Raw genomic sequence first — 27,216 nt, 5'->3', positions numbered from 1 at the left:
CTTTAAAACAAAAGAGCAATTCATAAACCATCAGTATTGTAGTATAGATATTGGTATGGTTAAGCAGGCTAATGAAACGTGTATTCCAATGGCCACACTTTTGAAACATTATATTACATTGCTTCTTACATGTTTAGTGGCGGTTTCAAAGTGAAATGTCACGGTAAAAAGTACATTCAGTTTTCTCCGAAACAGAAAAATACTGTGCCAACATTTTATTATGTGCAGGGATGCATATTATTTTTCAGTCTGGTAAAAAAAAAAAAATGGAATAAAAAATAAGTGCCACTGAAAGGTTCATGCCTCGTCACATTTGAAAGTAACACACTCCCTACACCAGTGCTTCTCAAATCCATCCTGGGGGCCCTTACCATTGCACATTTTGTATGTCTCCCTCTGCTAACACACCTGATTCAACTCATGAGCTCATTAGTAGACACTGCCAGACTTGAATTGTGTGAGTCCGATAAGGGAGACATGTGCAGTGGTGAGGGTCTCCAGGACAGGTTTGAGAAGCAGTTCCCTACACCAGTAATTCTCAATTCCGATCTCTCTCATCTAACACACTCGATTCAGATAATCAGCATGTTGAGAGAGAGCTCCAACTGAGCTGCATTTGATTGACGGTGTCCCCATGCAGTGTGTTCACTGTTCCCTATTTCTTGAGTATGGGATAATATACATATTTTACATATTTTTTTATATACATTGCATTGACAAAAGTATTGGGACACCCCCCTCTAATGAGCAGGTTTGACTGCTTTAGTAATTTCCATGAGTACAAATCTGAATGTTTAAGTATATAACAGTGGTGGGCTGTCAGGGCCAGCAAAGCCTTCTCTGCTCTAAACGCTATCAGAATAACTGACTTAGTTTTAATATATTTTTCCATGAATGTGTATTAAATTATGTCCAATGGTCTATTCTCTTCATTTCATACCTTTTCTCTTGGTTGCGCTGCTTCCAGTAGTGTATGTTTATATTAGAGCTTTTATCCAGTCATATTTCAGCAATCGTGTTGCCAGGGTGAAAAAAATCTTCCTAAGGCCTTCAGAATCAACAGTGCCCGCATCTGTTAGCTTAAATCAATGGCAATGAAACCGTTGCTTTAACCAATCAGATTTCGAGTTGGCTGCGCCAGTGCCATCTAGCAGGCTTATGATAACGTCAGCATTTTCTCATCCTTTGATTGGATGATCAGAGAGCATACTAGTCAAAGCTAGCAAACAGCATCACTTTAATTACTGTTTCTCAGGTTTCTTACCATATATGCTGTGCACAGTGTGTTATAGTAGATTTTCAGTACATTCTGAAAAATATTCGCCTTCTATAAACCTAATTACTAAAGTACTAAATGACCGCTAATTCATTTTTTACTTTTTTTATTGCTTTATGCATTGTATTCTGATGTTATTTGCAAGATATAAAGCCAAGTTTAAGTTTCCGTAAGAATATTTCAGTTTCCCCGAGTCGAGCTGTGTTAACTGGTCTCTTCCTCCAGCCACAGACTCGGCGTGAAGATAAGAGTCATATGGGTACGTTAAAACACATCTTCATTGTCTTGTATGAATTACTTTTATGTTACTTGCTCACTTTCCCGGTAAAGAGCTGTGCTAACTAATATTTTCCTCCCGCTGCACGCTGGCAGACCAGCAGGGAGACTCGTGAAGACGAAAAGCAGTAAGAGTTCGTTAAATTGCTAGGTCAACTTTAAAACATGTAATCGCCTTATTTGTATTGTACCAATGTTATCTGTAAAGTATAAATACGTTTGAGTGAATAAATGTCTGTACGAACTTCGGGTGGACTATATTTGTGTCATTTTGTTAGGTTATGCTTGAGCTAGGGATGGCAACTTGTTGAATTGTGTTAATTGGGTTTCTTGCTTTAGTAATAGCATTCTTTCTCTCTACATGATAGACCTGTCTGTGATTCAGTGCCTTGTTACACCAGGGTTTCTGCAGGATTTTTAAGCTCAAATTTAAGACTAAGACCTTTTTTAAGATCTGCACAAATAAAATGAATACCATATGAGCGGGGTAGGGCAATGTCTACAGTACCTTATGCCATGGTCTGTCTGAATACTCTATTCTGATTGGCTGGCAGGTGTTGATTAAATTTGTTGAACTGCACAGGTAGTTCCAGGTCAGTTTAATCACGTTCTATATTAATGTGCTGCCTATAAACATTGGTAACCATAGTAACATACAGTTAAAGTTGAATAGTAATACAGACAAAAATAACCGTCATTTTTATCATTCCGGTCAAATATTGCAGCACAAATATTGTTAACATCTTTAATATGTGAATGCTGGGAAATGACCATGGCATAAACGGGATAATCAACGGCTAGCTGTGCATTAAACGATTTGAATGCACTTAGCGGAGGCTTAGTTCTTCGCTTCCACGTCGTGCATTCAAATCATTTAATGCACAGCTAACCGTTGATTATCCCTTACATATTAAACTGTAAAATGACTATAAAAAGCATAATTTACAATTCAGATACACGTTTTCACAAAAACTTGTATAAAATGATAAAATTTACATTTCAGCCTTTAAACCTGTCATGGTGCACACAGCTGGGAGGAACACGGGATAAACTCAGATAAACAGTCTTTAATCCAAACAAGGCAGGGCAGACACACAGGAACACTGGGAGTAACGAGTAGACCAGCCAAAAAGGAACTGAACAGGCAGGAACTAAATACACAAGATAATTAACAGACAACTGGATGAAATCATAATCAATCTTAACAAGGACAGGAAAAACCATATAAGGACACAAGAGGGCGGGAAACACAGGACAGAGGACTGACAAAACCATTTTTAAGAAAATGGATAAGTCAAAAGTATTAATTATTATATTGATTTAAACAATTATTATCAATAAAATTATTATCTAAATTAAATAACATGAATTAGGGGTGTACGATATTGACAAAAAATTATATCTTGATTTTTTTCTGGGATTTTATCGATAATGATAACTAGAGGTCGACCGATTCATCGGTTTTGTCACTGAGTGAAAAAAAATCAGTGACTTGCCGCCATCTACTGGCAAAAATTGCCAGTAGGTGGCGGCAAGTCACTGATTTTTTTTCACTGAATCATTCATTCAACTGATTCATTTGAACAGGTGATTCATTCAGGAATGAAGCAAGTGACTGTTTGTATGCGTGGGTAATTGAATCACTGACTCACTAGACTCATTTAAAAACGCAGGTTCATTCATAAATGAAACACCGCTGTGTTTGAATGATGCGCAGCGGCTCGGCTGTGACTGTTTGAAACTATGTTCCTTGACCAAATAGAGCATAATCAGGCAATATTGTTAAAAGTCATACAGTGTACATCACTTTACATAACTTATTGTTTATTGAGCTGTTGTATTAATTTAATATCACATTTACAAACTCCTTTAATAATCTTTAAAAGCTGTTACTCACTTCAGTTCATCGCAATCTCACGAAACTCCATTATAATCAATGAAACGCTCTACACTGCACAACGAATCTCTTATTTACACCGTCTACACTTTGTTTGTTATAATGAGAGGATTTGTGAGCTTGCATAACTCAGCAATGAACAAAAGTATTTTGAGCAGTGAGTGGATTCTGATTAACATTGCATTCAAGGAATCATGTCTGCGATACATTACTCAACGCTGCACAAACACGCAAGTAGAAATCTTTGAAGCTCCTCTCAGTGCAAACACAAATAGCCTATGCTGATCGGGTTAGTCGCACAGGTGCTCCTGAATATTTTTTGATAGTCGCACACAGTAGCTACTTTTCAGTTGCACTGTATAGCCCTGGCAATGTGTCGTGATATTTTCTCTCTTTTTTTTTTTTTTAATTTACGTTTCACACAACCCGCCTAGTTGATGCTGCCTATCCATTTGAGAATAAATATGCTCGACTCTGACTGGGGGGAGGGGCCAAATACACTGTGACCTGACCCAATCGCAATTCTTTATATGCTTGCATATATTTGATATTCTCTCTGTATATTGTATCATTAACTGTTAATTTTCTATGCATCTGTATCTCTTCCAGCAAAATAATATATACAAAACATGAAAAAATATTTTAAAGGTCATTATCGTAATCACTTGGTGCCCCCCTATTGGCTGGTGCCCCAGGGCACTCGCCCAATCCCGTCTATGGATAATCCGGCCCTGTTTCTATAGCCCTGGCATCATAATGAAGGATTAATTCATGTAGGACGCCACTGAAGGCCTAGGTGTGAAATGCACGGCCCGCAACTGGTAGGCTATATAATGATATTCTAGGGAATTGTGGGCTTCTAATTTTATAGCAACAGGTTGGACATGACCCTTTTCTATTCTAGCATGACAATGCCTCTGTGTATAAGGCAAGGTTCAAAAAGAAATAATTGATTCAGTCAGTATGGAAGAACTTTACTGGTCTACAGAAAGCCAAGTCCTAATCCCAGCTGAACACCTCTGGTGTGACTTTAAATGCAGACCTTGAGCCAAAAACTCTTCACCAAACACCAGTGAGTTGTGCATATGGGTAGTCATTTTAGACACTTCCAAAAATATTGCAACAGAGATGGAAATACAATTTTTAAATACATGAATTATGTTTCCATCTTTGTTGCAACAGTTTTGGTAGTGCCTTTTTCTGTTCTAAAGAAGGGGGTGTCCCAATACTTTTGTCCATATAGTGTATGTAACCCTACGTATTTTGCGTATTTTAATATACATATTTTATTTTATGTTTTTTTGTTGTTGTTGTTGTTGTTGTTGTTGTTGTTTTGCATCAGTTGATTGACAAAACACAGTAAAAAACACACAATGCTTTGGCATTTCCATTCAGAGTGAAGTACTGTATGCATTTATGCACAAATAATTACAAAGAAATGGTGAATAACACATTAAAATAAATATGACAATTTGAAGCACAATGACTAAAATAGTATTTTCTTGTAAAATAAACTCCAGTAATCTTAGTTTCCTTTACAACTGCGTGTCCAGGGTGGTTGCTTAATAGCCCAAGTTTAAAGGCCCAGGTCTCTTCTTTATTGGAAACCTATGAGATTTTTTTTCTGTTTCTTGTTTTCCTTTTTCATGTCAAATTGTAAAAAAAAAACTTTTGGGTTTGTTCAATTCATGGATTGTAAATGATCAACTCATGGATTCATTCATTGTACATTTCCTTTTAAAAGCCCGCAATACACTCTCAGCTTTCTGGGGAGCTGCTGAAAGCAAGATTGGCTCCGGATGCTGATATTTTCTTATTTCTTTTTTTTTTTTTAATAGACCCCCACTGTAAAAAACATTCATATGGTTTGAGTGGACTAAAAATAAACCTCTTTCCCAGGTTTCCAAGCAACAGGCTTCTGACACAGATAAACACAATGCTCACAACAGCCCTGAACCCCGATGGCCTTGATCTGTTCCTCCACACGTCCGCCACTCCCCTCTGGAAGCTTGAGAAGCGGAGCGCCGCTGAGTGATTACCGTGCTCTCGCCTGTGCCACCTCTTCAGCCGAGCGCTCGCATGAGATAATGAAAATTTTCTGAACGTAAAGGGAAATTAATTGTTTGGTGTGTGGCAGTCTAATACAAAAGTATTCCCACCAGTCACTTCTAATAATGGTAATTACTAAGATCGGTTTGTGCTAATTACCATGCAGTATTGTAACTACAGAGGGCTTGTTTGTGAGGCCAAACCCAGAGTTTGAAACCGTCACAAGTTACATGTGTTTCTCGTTTGAAAAAGTTTTGTTACATTGGTATGTTTTATTATTTGATGGTATTTCATGGTGGTGGTTGAGGAGAGACCACTCATATGATTTTAAAGCGCTTTGGGTGCCTCATTCATTCATTCATTCATTCATTCATTCATTCATTCATTCATTCATTCACTGTCAGTTATCTCAGCTGCTCTCTCATTTAAAAAAAAAAGTCCTATGTTTGACTTGCATATATTCATTCTGATTTTTCATACTGCAGTGTCATTCTCAAATTATGTATTGTATTTATTAGCATTTTGTGGCAAGACATATTTTAGCATGTTTTAAAATAAAATGGTAGACTCTGACCATATTTTAAGCTAGAATCTTAGGTATTTTTCTCCACATTTTGCATCATTTGATAAAAATACTTGATTGGGAATACGATTAAAATATTCTGCTCACAAGTGATATTTAGTTTTGTTTTTTTGTTGTTGTTGTTTTTTTTTTTTGACAAAGGTTACAGCCTGCAGATGAACAATTCACTCTTTTTTTCCAACACCATAAAACCGTTTCATAAGGACTCTGTAATATATATTGTCGTATCACCGTTCATTATAATATCGATGCAGAAAACACTGGCTCAGAGGATTTTATTTTTCGGTTTACTGAAAGTGTGTTCCACAGTGCAAAACAGATTGTTGTTGTCAGGGAAGAGAAGACAAGACATTTTTCACAAACAGCTTTAACTCAGGTGTGCATGCTCCAAATTACAGTGAAATATGTGTTAAATCTTCTGACCTTTTTTACCACTGGTATCTGTTGCTTGTGAAGAATTGGTGTGAGGAAGAGTGTGTTAGCGAGCACATTTAGATTCTTTCCATTGCTCTTTTTCTCTAAAGTGTAAAACAGAACATGACACAATTTCTCCTCAAAAAAAAAAAAAAAAAGGCATTAAATGATAAAACTTTTCTTCAGCAGTCTGAAATTTGACTGGGGTGGTTGTAGAAAATTTTAAATGTAGGAGAATCATGCGTATCTCAAGCATGCTGTACACTGACATGGTTGTCTTTTTGATAAACAAGCAGTACTGTAGTACTCAAGTCTTTCTCAAGTTCAAGTCCAAGACCATAGTAGAGCTCATTTGAGTCAGAGTCCTGGCCGAGTCCAAGTGGTCCTGGAAATATGGTCTTGGAACAAGGACTTGAGATGGACTAGAGTATGAGTTCGGTCCTGTCTGGACTCAAGTATTACAACACTGCTTGTTTATCAAAGATTAATACTTATACTCAGACCCTGCACCACAAAACCAGTCATAATGGTAAATTAGAAAAAAAGGAGAGATTTATATATCACATGAAAGCTGAATAAATAAGCTTTCCATCGATGTAGGTTTTGTTAGGATAGGACAATATTTGGATCTGGAATCTGAGGGTGAAAAATAAAATCTAAATACTGAGAAAATCATCTTTAAAGTTGTCCAAATTAAGTTCTTAGCAATGCATATTACTAATCAAAAATTATGTTTTGATATATTTACGATAGGAAATTTACTAAATATCTTCATGGAACATGATCTTTACTTAATATCCTAATGATTTTTGGCACAAAAGAAAAATCGATCATTTTGACTCATTGTAAGGCCTGTATTTCTGTGTCTTGTGTTTCCCTCCCTCATATGCCCATATTTGGTTATTTTCCTGTTCCGGTCCTCGTTGTGTTAATTTGATTCCAGGTGTGTCTTGTAATCCCCTCGTTTAGTTGAGTATTTATAGTGTGTACTGCCCCTTGTTTCCTGTCAGGTATTGAATGTCTTCACCTCGCTCTATGTGTGATGTCGTGGTTATTGTTGGTTCATTAAAAGACTGTTGATGATTCTCCTGTGTTCTCCTGTGTCTCCTTGCTCCGACACAGGCGTGATCGTGGCACCCATACAATGTATTTTTGGCTATTGCTACAAATATACCTGTGCTACTTATGACTGATTTTGTGCTCCAGGGTCACATATTTTAAGATTAAAAGTCTCGCTATGTGACGAGAAAACAAACATAAAATAAAAAAAAATGAATCCATTTGACATATTTAAGTCAGTTTTGAAGTGATCTTCATGTAACAAAAATACATTAATCTCTCAGTTTTACTAAAAATCAACCCCTGGAACATGAAAGTTGCGTAATCTGAAAAAAAAAATTAAAAAAAATAAATGCCCAAGTGTAAGAGATTGGGTGCTTGAATCTTGTTTTAATTTTTTAAATGAGTTCAAATTGCATTTGTTTGTCAAATAGAACAATGCATCATTTGGATGAAAGATTGACAATCCATGACAAACATTGCTGTATTGCCATCCTATATTACCAATTACTTTTTCTGTCACTAGATGGAAGGGCTATACAGGTGCTGGTCATATAATTAGAATATCATCAAAAAGTTGATTTATTTCACTAATTCCATTCAAAAAGTGAAACTTGTATATTATATTCATTCATTACACACAGACTGATATATTTCAAATGTTTATTTCTTTTAATTTTGATGATTAGAGCTTATAGCTCATGAAAGTCAAAAATCAGTATCTCAAAATATTAGAATATTTACATTTGAGTTTGAATAAATGACCATCCCTACAGTATAAATTCTGGGTATCTCTTGTTCTTTGAAACCACAATAATGGGAAGACTTCTGACTTGGCAATGATCCAGAAGACGAACATTGACACCCTCCACAAAGAAGGTAAGTCACAGAGGTCATTACTGAAAGGTGTGGCTGTTTACAGAGTGCTGTATCAAAGCATATTAAATGCAAAGTTGACTGGAAGGAAGAATTTGGGTAGGAAAAGGTGCACAAGCAACAGGGATGACCGCAAGCTTGAGAATACAGTCAAGCAAAGCTGATTCAAACACTTGGGAGAGCTTCACAAGGAGAGAACTGAAGCTGGAGTCAGTGCATCAAGAGTCACCACGCTCAGACGTCTTCAGGAAAAGGGCTACCAAGCCACTTCTGAACCAGAGACAACGTCAGAAGCATCTTAACTGGGCTGTGGAGAAAAAAAACTGGACTGTTGCTCAGTGATCCAAAGTCCTCTTTTCAGATGAAAGTAAATTTTGCATTTCATTTGGAAATTAAGGTCCCAGAGTCTGAAGGAAGAGTGGAGAGGCACATAATCCATGTTGCTTGAAGTCCAGTGTGAAGTTTCCACAGTCAGTGATGATTTGGGCTGCCATGTCATCTGCTGGTGTTGGTCCACTGTGTTTTCTGAAGTCCACAGTCAACGCAGCCATCTACCAGGAAAATTTAGAGCACTTCATGCTTCCTTCTGTTGACAAGCTTTATGGAGATGCTGATTTCATTTTCCAGCAGGACTTGGCACCTGCCCACACTGCCAAAGGTACCAAATGCTGGTTCAATGACCATAGTGTAACTGTGTTTGATTGGCCAGCAAACTCGCCTGACCTGAACCCCATAGAGAATCTATGGGGTATTGTCAAGAGGAAGATGAGAGACACCAGACCCAACAATGCAGATGAGCTGAAGGCCACTATCAGAGCAACCTGGGCTCTCATAACACCTGAGCAGTGCCACAGACTGATCGACTCCATGCCATGCCGCATTGCTGCAGTAATTCAGGCAAAAGGAGCCCCAACTAAGTATTGAGTGCTGTACATGCTCATACTTTTCATTTTCATACTTTTCAGTTGGCCAAGATTTCTAAAAATCCTTTCTTTGTATTGTTCTTAAGTAATATTCTAATATTTTGAGATACTGATTTTTGACTTTCATGAGCTGTAAGCTCTAATCATCAAAATTAAAAGAAATAAACATTTGAAATATATCAGTCTGTGTGTAATGAATGAATATAATATACAAGTTTCACTTTTTGAATGGAATTAGTGAAATAAATCAACTTTTTGATGATATTCTAATTATATGATCAGCACCTGTATAACATAAAATAGTAATTTAAAATGTCAGAGTGAAATAACCTCAGATAGGACAATGAAACTGCTGTTTTCAGCATTTGCAAAGAGGCATCACATAATCACAGATTTTCAACAGTGTTGATGGTTAAACGCAAGTTTTTAGGAGAGCTGAGATGAAAGACATGGGGGCTAAAGGCTTCTAAACAGGGTTTAATGACGCTTATGGTTTGCGGTCATTATGTAATGACTGTTTCCTTGTCATTCCATGCAAAACTAGTTTGAAATCCCACAGGGTTTGAGGAGGGGCATATATTTTGTGGTTGTCAAGAGAAGTGACATGACCAAATCCAAGCTAAACTCCTGATTAGCATAATGTAGCACCCAGATGTCAGGTTCTTAAAAGTCACTTTGGCTCTAATGTGTCATCTTGTATTCTGACAAACTGTGGCGATCAGGTTCATAAACTCAGAGTTTTCTCATTTGGCGGGTGCTGTGAGTCCTACCCATGGGCGTCGCTAGGCCATTTTTAGAGGGGCTTTAGCACGATCACGTTATTGCTATTTTCATTTGTAAATTTAGCTTTCAATATAGAACATAATAATACAGTGCATGTGGCATTAACTACCATACAGTTATGCATAGAAATTATTAAAGACAGTGACAGACAGCACTCAGTCAGTGCACTCATTTTAATTGCATATCAGAGTGATTGACAGAGATTAAAACATTGTGTGTGTGTGTGTGTGTGTGTTTTGTATTAATTTTTTAAAAATAATTTTTATTGTTTGAATTGAATTTATGTAGAACGGTTCACAAATTTTCAATAAATTTTTTTGTAAATATTTATTTATTTTTTATTATTATACCCACATTGGGGGCTGAGCCCCCCTAAAATGAAAATCCTAGAATCGCCCCTGGTCCTACCTGTTGAGATGTTGAAACAGAGAATTTTTTTCTGTAACGAATGAGTCAGACATCAGTGTATAATCACGCCACGAAAGACAGACAGCCTGGAAATAACACTTGCCAAGGCAATGCTCACATTCAACCTTGAGCGCATGATGAGGTACAAAGAAACTCTGTTTTCATTTTCTCATGTAAGCTATTTGGTGTCATCTGTCAGCTCTGGTAGTCCATCGCTCAGCACTGAAGCATACAGCTTTATTTGTTTGCTATTTCATTTTTGCTGTCCTTCCTTCAAGGACCCATGGGATGGTCAGTGCTTGTTTTTATCTGGCTACTCTGAAAGCAGCCAGTCAAAACTAACCTGTATAAATACACTTACTAGATTCATTATATATTGTTTCAGTGATTTTTCTCCTGTGCATTCTAGAGCTTATTTACATGCCTAAAGGTAGGGCTGCACAATTCATCAAAATCATGGTTGCACCGATACAAAATATCTCAGTCAATACAATAGCCGAATATTTCTAAAGATCTGCCAATAAAGTTAAGATTTATTTAAACATACATCTGTCATGACAACTCTCAGAGTGATTGGCATGGCAATGTACATGACAATGTAAATGTGTTTGGTCTTGGCGGAATAGATCTGCTATGCTGCTGCTGTTGCTGCTGCAGCAGAGCAAGTACCGAGACTTGCTACTGCCAATACATCCACAACATGCTGCTGTGAGCATTTAAAGAATATTGCTGCTGCACATACTGTATAACAGATATGAATAACCCCCATAGCAAACATGAATAACCTCGTAGCAGATCTATTCAGGTGGAGCTGGGGAAGGTGGAGGGTTTCGGAAGTGCACTGCTACTGCTACAGCAAACACTGCCAAGTATTTGAATGTTGAGCAGCGAGCTCATTGGCTACTGATACAGGAGAGAACCAATCAGCTGATGTGATAATGATGTCATTATGTCATATTGAGTTAGATCTATCAGACTGCGCCATCTAGCGTTTCATGCCAGAACACTTTACATTTACCCAACTATTATCAAAAGTATTTCTAAATACTACACGGCATCCGGTGTGTGACGTCTGTATGTGCTCTGGCGTAGATTACGCAAGCAAAAAATTCCACATTGTCTGATGATACATCAAAATCGTCTTCCATTGTGATGACCTGTACTTCTGCACTGAACAAATTTCTTTTCATCCCAAACATGCGTGTATGGCGTCGTGTGGGTGAGCGGTTTGCTGATGTCAACGATCGAGTGGCCCATGGTGGCGGTGGGGTTATGGTATAAGCAGGCGTATGTTATGGACAATGAACACAGGTGCATTTTATTGATGGCATTTTGAATGCACAGAGATACCGTGACGAGATCCTGAGGCCCATTGTTGTGCCATTCATCCACGACCATCACCTCATGTTGCATGATAATGCACGGCCCCATGTTGCAAGGATCTGTACACAATTCCTTGGAAGCTGAAAACATCCCAGTTCTTGCGTGGCCAGCATACTCACTGGACATGTCACCCATTGAGCATGTTTGGGATGCTCTGGATCGGCGTATACGACAGCTTGTTCCAGTTCCTGCCAATATCCAGCAACTTCGCACAGTCATTGAAGAGGAGTGGACCAACATTCCACAGGCCACAATCAACAACCTGATCAACTCTATGCGAAGGAGATGTGTTGCGCTGCGTGAGGCAAATGGTGGTCACACCAGATACTGACTCGTTTTTGGACCAGTAAATAAGCTCCCTCTGGTGTTTTTATAGCTAACTAACCAACTGTGAACAATGGATAATTTTCCTGTGGACATATTGATCACAAGCTGTTTTACTGGTGCCTTTTGATGGTTGAAATATTGATTGAGTGATTACATGAGACATGATACATTTCAGTAAGTATTTTATCTGTCAACACCTGATGTTCATTCATACTTATTATGCACTACAACGTGTATTTCAATCATGACAACTCTCGGAAAAGTTTAGCATGGTGATGGATATGACGATGTTAATGTATATGGTCTTGGCAGAATAGATCTGCTACACTGCTGCTGAATTGCTGCTGCTGTTGGTTATTGCTGTAGTTGTAGATTATTGCTGCTGCTGCTGCAAGCAAGTACAGGAACTTGCTACTGCCAATGCATATGGCGATATGGTGCCATGAGTATTGAAGACATACTGCAGCTGCACAAATAGCATGTAAAATAACCCCTAGCAGATCTATACATGTGAAGCTGGGGAAGGTGGAGGGCTTCAGAGATACTCTGAAAGCGTGCTGCAGGAATCTCAAGTGAATACTACAATCCAGCCATATAAATGCAAGGCATTAAGCTCATTGGCTGCATGGCCAGCATGAACCAATCAGCTTGTGCCAAGTTGTTTAACTCTCTGAATATCATCAGTTACGTTAACAACCCGTCAGCTTGCGCCATCTAGAGTTTCATGACTGAACTATTTATTAAAGTAGAGGAGACTCACCCTCTGCACTGCTACTTGAACTGAGGTGCTATGGCAATCTGTCACGCTACATTTAAGAGGGTAAAACAACATTTATTGTTGGCATTTTGTGATAAAATGGACATTATTTGAGAGATTAGACTTTTTTATCAGATGTAACAAAGGACTTTGCCATTATTGGATGGGAGCTATGCTACAAATAATGTTAAGTGAAGGAAAACCACAGACCTGGCAACCCTGGCTTGAAATATGAATGATTTTTAAGGTCAAATAGAACCTTAATGGCGTTGAAGTCTGACACTTTTTACATGCCCTTTTGATTGAGAGTATATATAAATATATAAATATATATATTGTGACGAGTCGTTTGCCTCCCCCCTTATTGTCATCACCACCCCGTCCCATATTCGCCGCCCTTCACCAGGCTCCCGACGGGAGTGGGTGTGAGAGAGGAGGGGCGTGGAAAAGCGAGGGCTGGCGGCGTGTGATGAGGCGCACCTGAATCGAATGGAGCCTCATCACCGCCGCTGTTTAAATGCCAAGCGCGCCTCTCCTCGAGAGACCGGTCTCTTCCCCCGTGTCCTCGTGGGTCCGGACTTCCGCGCCACCGGAGACGTGAGCAGCCGAACCCGCGGTCCGGACGAAAGCTGCACCCATATTACGGCTGCCGGGCCGTACAAGTCCTGTCGGACTCCGCGGAAGAAGAGGAAGAGCCCCGGACCCGAACCCCGGACCCGAGCGGGAGCGCGTGCGGCCGCCGGACTCCGCCCCTTACCTGGACCCTCCCTTCCAGAACACTGCCCTCCTTCACAAGCCCCGCAGCACGACGAGGACACCAGACCCCCTGTTTATTTCTGTTGAATAAAAGCCTCTCCGAGGCCTGACGCCACACCCACTGTGTCTGTCGTTGGCTCCTCCCGTCACAATATATATACTGTATATATAAACAGTGGTGGCTAAAATTATTAGAACACTAGTATTTTCACCTGCTAAAAAATGGTTTTAAGTCAGTTATTTCTATCTTTTGCTGTAGTGTGTCAGTAGGAAATATCAGTTTACATTTCCAAACATTCATTTTGCCATTAATTGTATAATCCAGTGAGATTTTTGTCTGACAACAGCCAGTGCTCCACACAGAGATCTGATCTAATTATCATCCAGTCTGTCTGGAATGACATGAAGAAACAGAACAAACTGAGACTAAATCCAGAAGAACTGTGGCAACTTCTCCAAGATGCTTTAAGAAACCTACCTGCAAAGCTCCCTGAAAAACTATGCGCAAGTGAACCGAGGGCAAAAGCTGCTTTAAACGCAAAGGATGCTCACACCAAATGTTGATTTCATTTAGTTTATAGAAGTTAATTGATAAAGAAACTCTATTTATGACATTATTTTTGGCAGCATCCTCATTTTACAGCATTTTTGCACAGGTGCCTAAAACCTTTAACAGTATTGTAGCTTTGCAGGTAGGTTTCTTGAAGCATCTTGGAGACATAGTTCTTCTGGATTTAGTCTGTCTCAGTTTGTTCTGTTTCTTCATGTCATTCCAGACAGACTGATGATGATCAGATCAGATCTCTGTGTGGAGCACTGGCTGTTGTCAGACAAAAATCTCACTGGATTAATACAATTAACGGCAAAATTAATGTTTGGAAATGTAAACTGATATTTCCTACCTTTCCTGCATTATTCTATAATCATACTGGATTCATTTAAACTTTTGTTTAATTTCTTAAATGTTCAAGATTTATTTTCTATTTAATTTCATTAAATGACAGTTGTTATTTAAAAGGTAACGAGAACCTTAGTAATACTGTATGCAATCCTTTTATTTATTTAAAATTAAAGAATCTGAGAATTCTGATATTCTGTTTTGAATGGAACAACTGAACAGAAAAAAAAATAATAATATTTTTAACGATTTTCCCTTTTTTCCATTTTGAAATTAATATTGACCCAGTATAGGAGACGTGCTGAAATTGCGTTTGGTCTCGTACTGTATCACGTCCCTTGTCAGTATCGGGCGCTTGCTTGGCCATTTGTTGTGATTAACAGGAAAGTGTGTTCAGCTGAATTGGATTAGTATTTTATTAGAGGTGTATAAAAAAAATCTTAGTTTACCGCGGCAGCCTTCACGTGAAGGCCTCCTCCTGTGAAGACCGAAGAGTGTAAAGACCATGCAACTCTACCAGACAGGGACACCGGCAAAGGATATAAGTATCGTTTTTTATTGCGCCTCTTTCCTACTACTTGTTACATTTCTGTTTCAGTTTTTAAAACCATTTCTTACTATGAGTAAGTTGTCGTTGTTTTTTTAGCATGTGTGTTTGGCTCAGTGTTATTTTTTTAGGATTACTGATTTTTGGTCTTTGGCTTAGTGTTATGTTAGAACCATTATTATACCTTTTGTTGTTTTTTAGCTTTATTTTAAATTTTCATTTAAATGTTTAGTTTAGAAATGTTGTGTGCATTTATCATTTTTATTTAATTTCTTTATTTTCTTAAATGTGTGTGTATATATAGTATTTATAGAGTTTTATCTTTTAGTTTTAGTTACTTTTCCTTATTTGTAAGTCGCTTTGGATAAAAGTGTCTGCTAAATAACTTTACTTACTTTAAGTATTTGCTATATTCTACCGCAAGATTTACATAAAGAGGCTAAACATATCCAAAAGCAATCCAATCTATTTTCAATCCACATGACCCATGTTCTTCTTTTTTCTCTTTGTTTGGAATACTTCAACTTTGTATCTTACTTTTCCTCTTCTCTGTCTACGAAATTTAATGATCCTTGCTCTCCGTCTGGCTTTTTGTTTTTCCCATATGACTATTCTGTGACTCCAGATTGGTTGGCGAGAGCAAGCATCAAAGTCCTCCATCCAGAAACTGTCATCATTAAGTACAGCAGAACCAGTGCATTGGGAATCTTGTCTCAGCTTCTGTAAACCTTCATTGATCAACTTCCATGTCCAGGGATATGATGATGAGTGTAACGGGCGACTCTGTGCTGTCCTGACGGTAGATTTGTCACACGTCAAGAACACTTTTCGCTTCTCATCAGTAGTGTAAAGCTCTCAGGCTACAGAGGCCAGGCTAGAGGTCATTGTTAATGTTCCTTTTATGAAGAGCATACCTGGACAACAGTAAACCTCAAATGACTACAAAAATATTGATAGACTGACACCATGGAAGATTCAGAGGCAGAGAGCTCCTCATCGAGTGGTTTAGAGCAAAGGTGTAGGTGATGTAATTTCAGTGCTGCTAGTGGCACCAAAATGGAATTACAAAAATAATATAATCATTCTCAATAAAATAAATTTTATTTTCCCCCACATGGCTTTGGTCAGACAAACAGATTGCCCGATGGCAAACTTACAGCATTGGCTGAACAAAAATGATGCTGGTTGGGAAAGCAACACTAATGGTAACACACCAACAACGTTTGGGTCATTCTTCAATTGGGGTGGCAAATGAGAGGCAGAATTAGCAAAAATGCTTGTTTGTTTTTTCCTAATAAAATATATTGCTATGCATTTAAAATTAGTTTAATATGTTATATCTATTAAAATAGAAGCTTAAAGACATTTCGATTTTCTTTTTTTTTTTTTATAATTTTAATCAAACACTGGTGACACAACCACTTATGTCCATGGTGTTACCAATAAGTAACATTTTGCCAGAAAAGACAGTAACACCACAGACAAATCAGCCTAAATTCAGACTTTTCTAAAATGGAGGCTGCCATCATGATGATTTCAAGATCAGGGGACATTTTGAAAATATTAATAAGTATGTATTTATCAAAATTATGATTATAATGTGTCAGATCTGCAAGCTATCAACATAAAACCACAGACACTAATAAGGTGCAACACATGAAATTGTCAGAAATTTAGCTAATTTTAAGAAAACTGATTCATTTGAAGCCTGAGTCTGTGCAGTAGTGATTCATTTGTGCATTGGTGATTCATTTGAATCCTGAGTCTGTGCAGTAGTGATTAATTTGGAGCCTGAGTCTGTGCAGTAGTGATTCATTTGTGCATTAGTGATTCATTTGAATCCTGAGTCTGTGCAGTAGTGATTCATTTGAAGCCTGAGTCAGCGCAGTAGTGATTCGTTCAGAGCCCGAGTCTGCACAGTCTCCTCGGCTATGAACAAGAGGAACGTCTGCACTTCCTCAACAGACAATGAAACAGCCATTTTTTGCTCATTCAAAACAGTTGCGTTCGATCCTTCGCTGGCTGTGCTGATTTAAATCTAGCAGGTCTGTTGTGTCTCGTGCCGCAAGTTCAAGGACACAGGGAGTGACTATTTTCTCCGGCCAATCAATGATCAGCAGAGTTTACACGTCACATTTTGGTAACTTACGGTTCGCTTGGAACCTCGGCCGAGGTGGTACTAAAACAATTACCAGGTACCAGGTACTGTATCCAGTGGAAAACCCCCCAAAAGTGAGCCGTACTGAACCGTACTGTGCCGTACCATGCAGTGGAAAAGCGTCCATATGTCCTGCTCAAACTCCCTCATACCCAATCGCAAACTCACAATCATGACACCACACCGTTTCAATAGCATCAAATAACTAATAAAAAGCAAAACATTTTTGTAAACAAGTACTTGAACATATATCAGGGAAAAGATCTACCTAAAATAATGGAAACTAGTTTTGGTAAAAAAATTATTTGAAGTTTAATTTGATTATTTAGTTTGGTTTAATTCCCATGGCGAGGAAGGGGTTTATAACCTATGCTCCAGCCAGCCACCAGTTGGCGATTTAAATGTTTTGGTTTTACTTTTCAGGACCTGCGCAGCACGCTTGTTCCAAACCTGTATGTGTTTTCTTCTGGTCCCCCACACGAAATAAGATATTTTGAAGAATGTCAGTAACTGAAAAGTTGATGGTCCACATAGATTTCCATAGTATGGATTTTTTTAAACGTGGAAGTCGGCAGTAACCATCAACTGTTCGGTTACCCACATTCTTCAAATTATTTTGTATTCAGCAGAATAAAGAAATTCATACGGGTTTGCAACAACTGAGTTTGAGTAAATGATGAATTTACAAGGATCTTTCAGAAGAAAAGTTCATGAAGACAGAAAAAGTTAATGCCATGACTGGGCAAATCTGTCAGTGCTGCAAACTGTGGTACTCAGCGCATGGTCTGCTGCGTCTTTTGGGAGCTTAGCTTAACTGAAATATCACCATCAGCTTCTCTTTTGTGTCTGATACTGTACAGCTCACTGTGTCAAACTATATTATGCTAGTGGATTTCAGATATGATAGATCTTGCAAATGTAAAACAGTTTTGTCTGCTCATTTATCATGAACCCAAGCAGCACCAAAGCACAAGGAATAAGCAAGCCTTTAGATCATCTCTTTAAATGAGGAAAAAGCTCCATCACTCTACATTTTGGTTCCAGTTTTCACACTGAAAATTACCTGTAAAAGAATATCTCGCCCCTGCTGAGCTAGGCTTGACATTTGGTATGGACCTTAAGGTAGAAGCCATATATTAATTCAATTGGAATAAAAATGAGACCGTAAGGGATAGACGTGTCCATACTGAACACAGACTTTATCCAGAATCCAGCACTTTCATTTGATTTAAAAATGAAAAAAGTAACAAATTATATTAGAAAGATAATAAAATAATAAATTAAAATATTTTTTACTAGATTTCTACTACAAATTTCCAGCAAAGTATACCATTAAATATATTACACATCTTATGAATCCTGACAGAGCCCGCCTGCACTTTTACACAGTTCATCAGCTTTCGGCCTTTTTCAGACAGCTCACTTCTCCAGCCCTGGGGTGCAGTTAGCTAGAGGTGTAGGATGGACAGATGGTTTCACTCGTCCTTACAGGCTTTAGGGACCTCTCACCTTGCCCGGATCAACTCACAGGAATGTAGCTAGAGGAGAGACAGCTGTGTTCTAGCTGCAGTGCAGTACTTTTACAACCAGCATCCTCTTTGACTCGGAGCTAAAACAGATGAGAGTATGCAATTCTTATGGTTTTAAGATTAAACTGAGAGACACAACTTTGATAGGGGATAAAAGGAGCAATGTGTGAAACTATGTAAGGTGGCAAGTGCCCAATGCCAGTAAAAAATAGGTTTGGCTGATTTGCTGGTCTGTTGGAGGGTAACCTTTCTTAGGAACTGCAAAACAATACGTTTATCCAAGCCAGAAGAAGCCACCCAAGCTACCCGAAGAGAGTGCTTAAAAACTTTTTCTTCTCTTTAGTTCACTTCTAATCCCTTTTAAAATCCTTTACTGAGGGATGTATAAAGGAAGGAATGACTGTCAAAATCAGAGGTGTAGAAAGTACTCAAATTATATTTAAGTGAAAGTACAGATATCCAATGAAACTTTTGTTCAGTTAAAAGTAAGGAGATTCTTGTAATTGCATAGGAAAATAAATCACATAAAATTTTTGTCAGACAGACATACAAATATTTGGTTAAAGGATCAAAACAAAACAAAATGCAATGGCACAGGTCACAGGGATTCTCCATGCTTTACACCTTCATGCCATCCAATATGTATGATATCCTTTTTTCAAATGAATACAAATGAAGTTATAGAAACAAAAATCATCTCATCAGTTTTTTTTTAACCATCCCATATTAAGCATTGTTTCAAAGTATTAATCTCATAACATTATGCAGTTGTTATTGCACTGCAAATGCATTCATGCCACCTCTGAGCTGCATTAAGCAGTCTGTGTAAATATACTTTAAGGTCACTTTAAATGCTGCCACATCTGCAGTGTAGAGATGACTTTTGTTGATACGGATTTATTTTTATTGGTAACAGCCCTATTATATCTCATTATACTAATCTGATAACAAAATTTTTTAACTAATTCATGAATTTAAATGTAAGAATTTCACATTAGACATGTACATTTAATAAGTTTAGCAAAATTGCTCTTACAAAGGTAAAAAAATAAAGGAAATAAAAGTCAAAGAACCTGTTTTGTAAGTAGATCTTTTTTTTTTTTCTTTTTTTCCCAACCAAAAAAATGTGTAATTAAATAATACAAAGTCAAGTTTTATGGTAGGTAAATTTTCTCAATTCAGGCAGTTGAACCAAATGGTATTATGAACCCAGCTTATATGTCTGTATGCCCAGGGTAGATACTTTTGAAAGCAAATCCCTGCCGTTGGCTGTGGCAGAACTGCCTCGGAAACAGGTAATGTGCCGAGGATCGTTGGGTCAATATGTTATTGAGGAGATGAGAGGCACAGAAGCTTGGAGAGCCTGAGACATGGTGCAAAACTGGGGGAAAAGCCCAGGGGGACCTGCTTACCCAGGAGGGCCGTGACGTTCACTGACCGTGAAACTGACAAATGGCCAGTAAAGCAGCCGCAGCGGTGTGCATGCGCACTGACAAGCCAGCTGAGCTACGTGACCATAGGCACACATGTGCACACTGAATTAAAGCTGTAACGCTAGCTTCCCGTCACACTCTGTAATGATACGGTATACAAACGCTAGAGGTTTGAGGATGTAAAATAGAAACAAACACTGAGATTTTCTTGCACACGTTCACACTCGTGGACTGCCTTGTTTAAAGCTTGCAACACTTCTAATGTAGTGACCTTTTCTGTTTTACACACTCATCCCCTCTGGCATTCGGTAGATTACATACAGCAATGCACAGACACATGCTCTTCTTACTGTCCTCTTCTAGAAAAATATGTCACATCCTTTTGAGAGCTGTAGATTGTCCGACATGACGGGCACAAATTCTGCCTCCGGTTTCACAGCCACGGCCTTGGAGAAAGTCACGGAGGAACAAAGCAAATTCAGACGATGCTACATCAATCTGAAGAGAGAGGAACAGAATGAATTACACTACCACCTGTGGTTCTCCACAGACGTGAACAAGAAGCACCTCGCAGCCATTAAACTGTCTGAGAGATGACTTTGACTCACCTTAATGGATCAGGCCTTGATACTCACTAATTAAAAGCTTCAGGGATCTATTTATAGGTCAATTTATCCGACGCCATTCAAGCTGTCTGCTTGTGACTCAGCTAATTTCAAGCAATGGCTCATGCTGTGTACAGTACACACACAGGACATTTCCCACTAGCTTTTGAATGTTTCATCACAGTTAAAGAATCTGTTTTAAGCAGTTATCCTTTATTCATTCATCTTAGTGCGAGATTAACATTCGTGCTCCGTTCGATTTTTCTTCCCTGTCTTCTTTCTTAAGTGTGAATTACGACCCGAGATTCTTCAGTGGATTAAATGAAATTGATAATTGAGTGTTTGATGCAGCAGTTCTTTATTATTGCAACGTTTGTGGTCTTATTGAGAACAATTTATCAGTTCGCATTATTTCAAAGAAATGTTTTTTGAATTCTTTGTAATTAAATTTAAATGCTTAAAGTCTCAGACTTTCCTGTTTGGCTGACATTATCTAGGCCACAGGATTTAGCCATTAGCTGAACAGCTATTTATAGTTGAATACTGTAGCTGCTCTACAGGCATTGTTTGGCTTGTTAAACTACTGTTGAAGATAATGCAACCAGGAGCGGCATTTCTGTATGGCAGAGTATAGCAGTCAGGTGTGCTGTGAAAAATTATCCAAACTTCATATCTCTATTATAATTTGTTATTATTATTTTAAATCAGAGGGTTTTAAAAATATTTAACCAATGATAAGCATTAAAAAGAGCTTGTCAGTAAAAATTCCTAACGCCATTGGATCATCAAGCTCTCGGCGAAACCTCGTAACTTCACCCCGCCTCCATTCAGATTGACACGCCGCGCACAGCCTGGAGGAGACAGATCTCCGCTTTTTCACAATGCAAGGGTAAATAAATAATTGATGTTTGAATAGTACAGCGTTTTCTTTACTCAAACACTATGTCTGTAAAGGCTAATGTTAGAGTGGAGAAGTAGTAGGTTATTTGCCGTCTAGCCAATACTTTTGTACGTTTTAAATATCCTGTGCATAAGCGCTTCATTTGAGATTTTGACCAAGTGTATTAAACAACAAGAAAAACTAAGTGGCATAGCTACAATCAACGTTATATAACCTGTAAAAGTTGAAGAAAGCATATAATGCAATGCACTTGCTGCCTCGGATAACAGTTACAGCTGATCTCATGACAGACAAAACACTCCATCTCCGTCATTCGCTGGTCAAAAACATTGTTAACTCCATTTGAGCTTGATTTTCATATAATGTCAAGTGTCTGATACAATACCAACGCTGACGACACAGTGTTGTTTAATTATTATTTTTTTTTCCTTTTCTATGTTTTCCCTCTGTATTTCAGTGTGCCAAACTATCTTCTTTTGTGCTCAGAAAGAAAGAAACGCATACAGGTTTAGAACAACTTAAGGTTGAGTAAATGACGACAGGCTCTTCATTTTTGGGTCAACTATTTCTTTAAAAAAGATGCGGTAGCAATGGTATGTGTGTGTATGCTGTAGAGAAGGGATGTATGCTCATTGTTTGGTGTTAGTGGCCTGATTACTGTGTTTTATTTTATTATTTATTTTTTATGCACATTAAAATTCTGTCACTTTCTAGACTTGGAATTCTGCTTAGAACATGATTGTCTAGCAGAGTCATAACCTTGTGGGCTGATTGCAGACATATGGTGCAGTAGCTCCTCGGGCGACCCGTGTTCAAGTTCCAGCTCATGGAGAGCCAAAATGGATATGGCATGGACAAGAGACTCAATGAATTTTAAGATGATTTTGAGTACAATGAAATCTATTGCACATATGCAAATGAACTACATTATATAAGTATTTGCATACATAGAGTATAATTATCATATAGCAAATCTCATCTGCCTGATTGCTTGTGTCTTTGCAAAATTGTAAACTACTATATCTCCCAGCTGTAGGATGAAGATATTAAGATATCACAAAACATTAATATCACGATTTTATGTAAAGCTGCTTAGAAACAATGTGTAATGTGACAAGTGCTAAATAAATAAATTTGACTTGACTTGGCATGTATGCAAACTCACGGTCAAGTCGGGCTCTGTTCTAGTTTGTACTGTAACACCCACTATTCATGATCCAGTCAGTTCCCGATAGATCCAATCAAATCATTTCTTGTTGAATATCTTGTTTCACTTTTAAGTAGATCACATTACAAAAGTAAAATGAGTTGCAAATACTCTATCATGCTGACTTGAAAGCTCTCTGTCTGTTCTTCTCTACATAGATTAACCATCCATGCTGAGTGTCCTATGCATCTGGAGGATTTTCCTATGGATGCCCATGCCTGCCCTCTGAAGTTCGGAAGCTGTAAGTAATTCTCTGTTGCCATCATTTAATTGTTCTAGATTGCGTAACTGACAGCTGCTCAGATTCTCTGGAGTATTTTATAAGTATATTGGCATACACGTTGCCTTGCGCACATGTACCCTGCACAGTTAGCTCGGTCATGAGCTTGACATCGAAATCCGTGTAACATACTGAACTGGATTAGGTGGGTGCAGGTTGAGCATCTAACTGCCTGTGACTGCAGACAGACTCTTGTTTGTCTTAAAGACAGTCCAGATCAGAAAATTCTTAGCAGCTTATCTTCTAGACACAGCTCAGAGAACCCAATAAAACAGTGTCTTTCTCCACAACTCAGAATGGCACATAATGTCACACTTGACGCTTATTACCCATCTGCGTTTGCTCCTTACAATAAACAACTATCTATCCAAGTCAGCATTGTCGATAGAATACAACATAAAACCCCAAAGGCAGACCAAAAAATATGGACCTTGTTTTTCCTGTGTGGAGTCACCAGTCCTAAAACAAACAAACATGTTTCGTAATTCCCCTCCTGTGCAGAGCCTTAGATTAATAGCCCAGCCAATGACACCAAAGGTCACCATGACGCAGCAGTCACACCTTTATGAATAAAACATCCCACTGGGCAATAAAACAAAAGTCCTCTGCTCATACATTTTCAGTAGTGCCTTTCCCCCCATAATACCTCTTTTTGACAGGCGCAGAATGGTGACCCCTCATTGGATCTGTGATTCATGCGGCAGAAAGACAGCAAAGAATTGGCTTTTTAGCAAGACATCGTACAGTGGGCTGCATAATTAGTGGCTTTGTTAACAACAGTCGATTATAAGCACTGTTCCCTCAATCCCCCAATCAACCCGCTCATTTGCTTTGTTAAACATAAAATCAAAAGCGCCTTATATTGCAATTACAAAGTTGTCTGTCCGTTTGTCTCGTTGTTATATTTGTCATGTTTCAAGGCACATTTTCCCACTTCTGTTTAAAGATCTGAGAAATGGTAGAAAAGTGTTCATTTGGGTTGATATTGTTTTTGCATTGCTGGAGAAATGTTATCATTAATATTAATAAGAGCTTGTTTAATCTCTTTTAAAGCAAGCTGAGCACATCTTCAGCTATACTGTATTAAACATGATATAATGAATAGTTCAAACATTTATTATTTTTTTTTTGTCACATACACTGTGATTTTGTGGTGCTAATTAATCTGTTAACTGTCAAAATATCCACTGACTTAGGTATTACAGTGTTAGAAGTGCCCTATAAGCATAATTATTATGCATCACTCTGGAATACTAGATTCTAATTGGTCAGTCGTGGCAACCAATGTTTCTAGTACCACTCTTATATTAGTAATTAGTATGTTTTAGACTCACATTATATCATTTTGTTAAATTCATAAAAAGAATATGCTCATAAAAGTAATTTGTTCATGAATAAGGCACAATTTAGTTGTGTGCACAAACATCAATAGAAAGACACTTTTTTTTTTAAGCATTGCACGATTTATTTTGCTTGTAGTTTGGTATTCTGCCTGCACTGGCAAAAGAATGCAGACATTCAAGGACCATTAACACGAACGGCATAAAAAAATCATCTTGATTCTCAGCTGTATTCTATTTTTCTTCTTCTTATTTCTTTTCCATTATTTGGTCTGGTAAACAGGTAAAAGGTTCATTTCACACCAGCAGAACGAGTGTCCAGCTTTTATATGACTGCCAGCCATGATGATTTATAATTGAGGCTAATGCATAATGGCCAACAGAGTAGAGATCTAAAAGACACACAAGCTCCTCATTCCCTCGTTAACCAGCTGCTCATTTTACATGCTCATTTTACAATAAACAACCATTTGAGGTGTGCATGTGTTTTGTGCAGTAATATAACACAGGGAAGATTCTACTGAGACTTTGAAACTATTATTGGACTGTTAATCAAATTATAGCAAGGTCATTCACATAAAAACAGTGTTAGAAAGCGATATTCAATGAAATATTTCCTTCTCCAGTCCAATTTGAATTGCTTCTAATTCATCCTCTCATGTTCTATTCTTTCTTTCACTCCCATCCCCTTATTAATTGAGTTTTAGCCCAGGCACTAAATTTAAGACTTTTCTTGTAATGTGCTGAAAGTCTTTGACACCATTGACCTTTCCAGCCTATAGCCATTTCTAAATAAGGCTAAATAAGGACTGATGCCAGTCGTACAATTTAAATATTTATTTAAACAAGGAAAAATGCACTTCATTATCAATTACTATTCATAATGGATGAAGTGGCATTAAACCTGATGTGTTTAGCTTTTGATTAATGACCTTCCAACAGAATAAAACAATAACGTTTCTCTGTGGCCATCAAAATTTAATTAGCAAACCTCTGCCTGCTGTGTGAATTATGTTTCTAGTGTTAAGCCTGCCAGCTTTTCTCCCGCTCACTTGCTCAGAGTCGTGTGGGCGCACATGTGTCTGTCTGTGTATGTGTGTTGTTTGTTTCTGTGTATGGACCCCAAGATAATTGTTTTTCATGCTCTTTTGCAAAGTTCATCCTTGTGTATTCAAACACGATAAGTCTCGTGTTACATTTCCCCGTTATATACATTAGATTCAAGGAAGCTGCTAATCAGAGGGAGCAGTTGACCCATGGTTAGTCAGCTTTTATTAAAGTTGCATTCCAGTTGCCCTCACTGAGATGCATTTATTCATTTTACTGCCCCCTATTTTATCATGAGTTCGGTTTTGTTCTAAAGTATGAATTTTAAATTAATGGAAATAGGATTGTCTCAGAGGACCAGTAAAATGTCTTTGCATTCAAATTGCACAGTGCATTTTGAATTGGTTAAATCTATACACTTTTAGTTTGCATAATATTTTGTAAAATAGGTTGTAAAATAACTTATTTATACACTACACTTTGACTGCAGAGAAATACTAGCCAAAATAAATACAAATATTGGTTTGGCCACCTAATTGTTTAAACCTCTTAGCTGAGTTCTTTGTTTGTTTGTTTAGTTTGGACATGTCCTCCAATCAAAAGTGTGTAGTAATGTTTTATTTTAAGGTGTCCTTTTTACACATGTTCCTTACTATTATAATAACAATTAATTATGCATAATTACATGCAAGTAACCCTAAGCCAAAACCTAGTCCTAACCCTAACCATAGAGTAAGTACATGATGTTAATTAATATTACTCAGTAAACATATAATTACACTGTAACAAGGACACCTTAAAATAAAGTGTAACCAAATATGTTAATATATGTATATGGCATATGGATGCTAACAGCCCTTAGGAAGGTGAACAGTTAATAAACAAATAACTATAGCCTTGTTTGACGTAAAAAATAAATAAATAAAAATAAATAAATAAATTTAGTGGTGGGTCATTCATGAACGATTTATTCATTGCGTCTGTCACATGACAAATGAACAAAAAACTCAGGAGGTAATCATTTCTCATCATAAATGAGCTTTGGCTACATTATATTGATTTCCTTATTCGTAGTATGATCAAGATTGTGTAGGTGGACATGTTCCATCACTATTATTGAACTTAGTCAGGTTAGACACCATTTAGAATTTCTCACAGATGAAAATGAGGCTGCGAGGGATAGATTTGCATGCAGGTCCCACTTTATATTAGGTGGCCTTAACTACTGTGTACTTACATTTTAAATTAATCATTTGGTACAATGCACTTATTGTGTACATACATGTTTTTACATTGTACTTATATTTTTAAAAATACCTATATGTAGTTTTACATCTGTAATTAATTTATGTAATTACATTTATAATTACACTGTTGACCCGTACCTTACAACTTAACCCACCCTTAAATCTACCCATACCACCAAACCCCTCCCTAGCCTTACCCGTATCCCACCTCAATAGTTGCAAAAGTGTTTTGCAATACAATATAGCCACAATAAGTA

At 37.8% G+C, this 27,216-nt stretch overlaps 1 protein-coding gene across 1 annotated transcript in view; it reads left to right on the top strand.

Moving 5' to 3' along the window:
• The window catches only part of gabra3 (gamma-aminobutyric acid type A receptor subunit alpha3), a 212,813-nt gene that overhangs the window by 127,813 nt on the left and 57,784 nt on the right, over positions 1-27,216 (top strand). Inside the window, exon 6 of the mRNA XM_058759002.1 lies at positions 23,204-23,286. Within this exon, the coding sequence (XP_058614985.1) occupies positions 23,204-23,286 (83 nt within the window). The remainder of the gene's footprint in view (positions 1-23,203; positions 23,287-27,216) is intronic.

Source organism: Onychostoma macrolepis, chromosome 21 (genome assembly GCF_012432095.1).
Source record: "Onychostoma macrolepis isolate SWU-2019 chromosome 21, ASM1243209v1, whole genome shotgun sequence".
Taxonomy (NCBI): Eukaryota; Metazoa; Chordata; class Actinopteri; order Cypriniformes; family Cyprinidae; genus Onychostoma; species Onychostoma macrolepis.
This window is presented reverse-complemented; position numbering and strand designations above follow the sequence as displayed.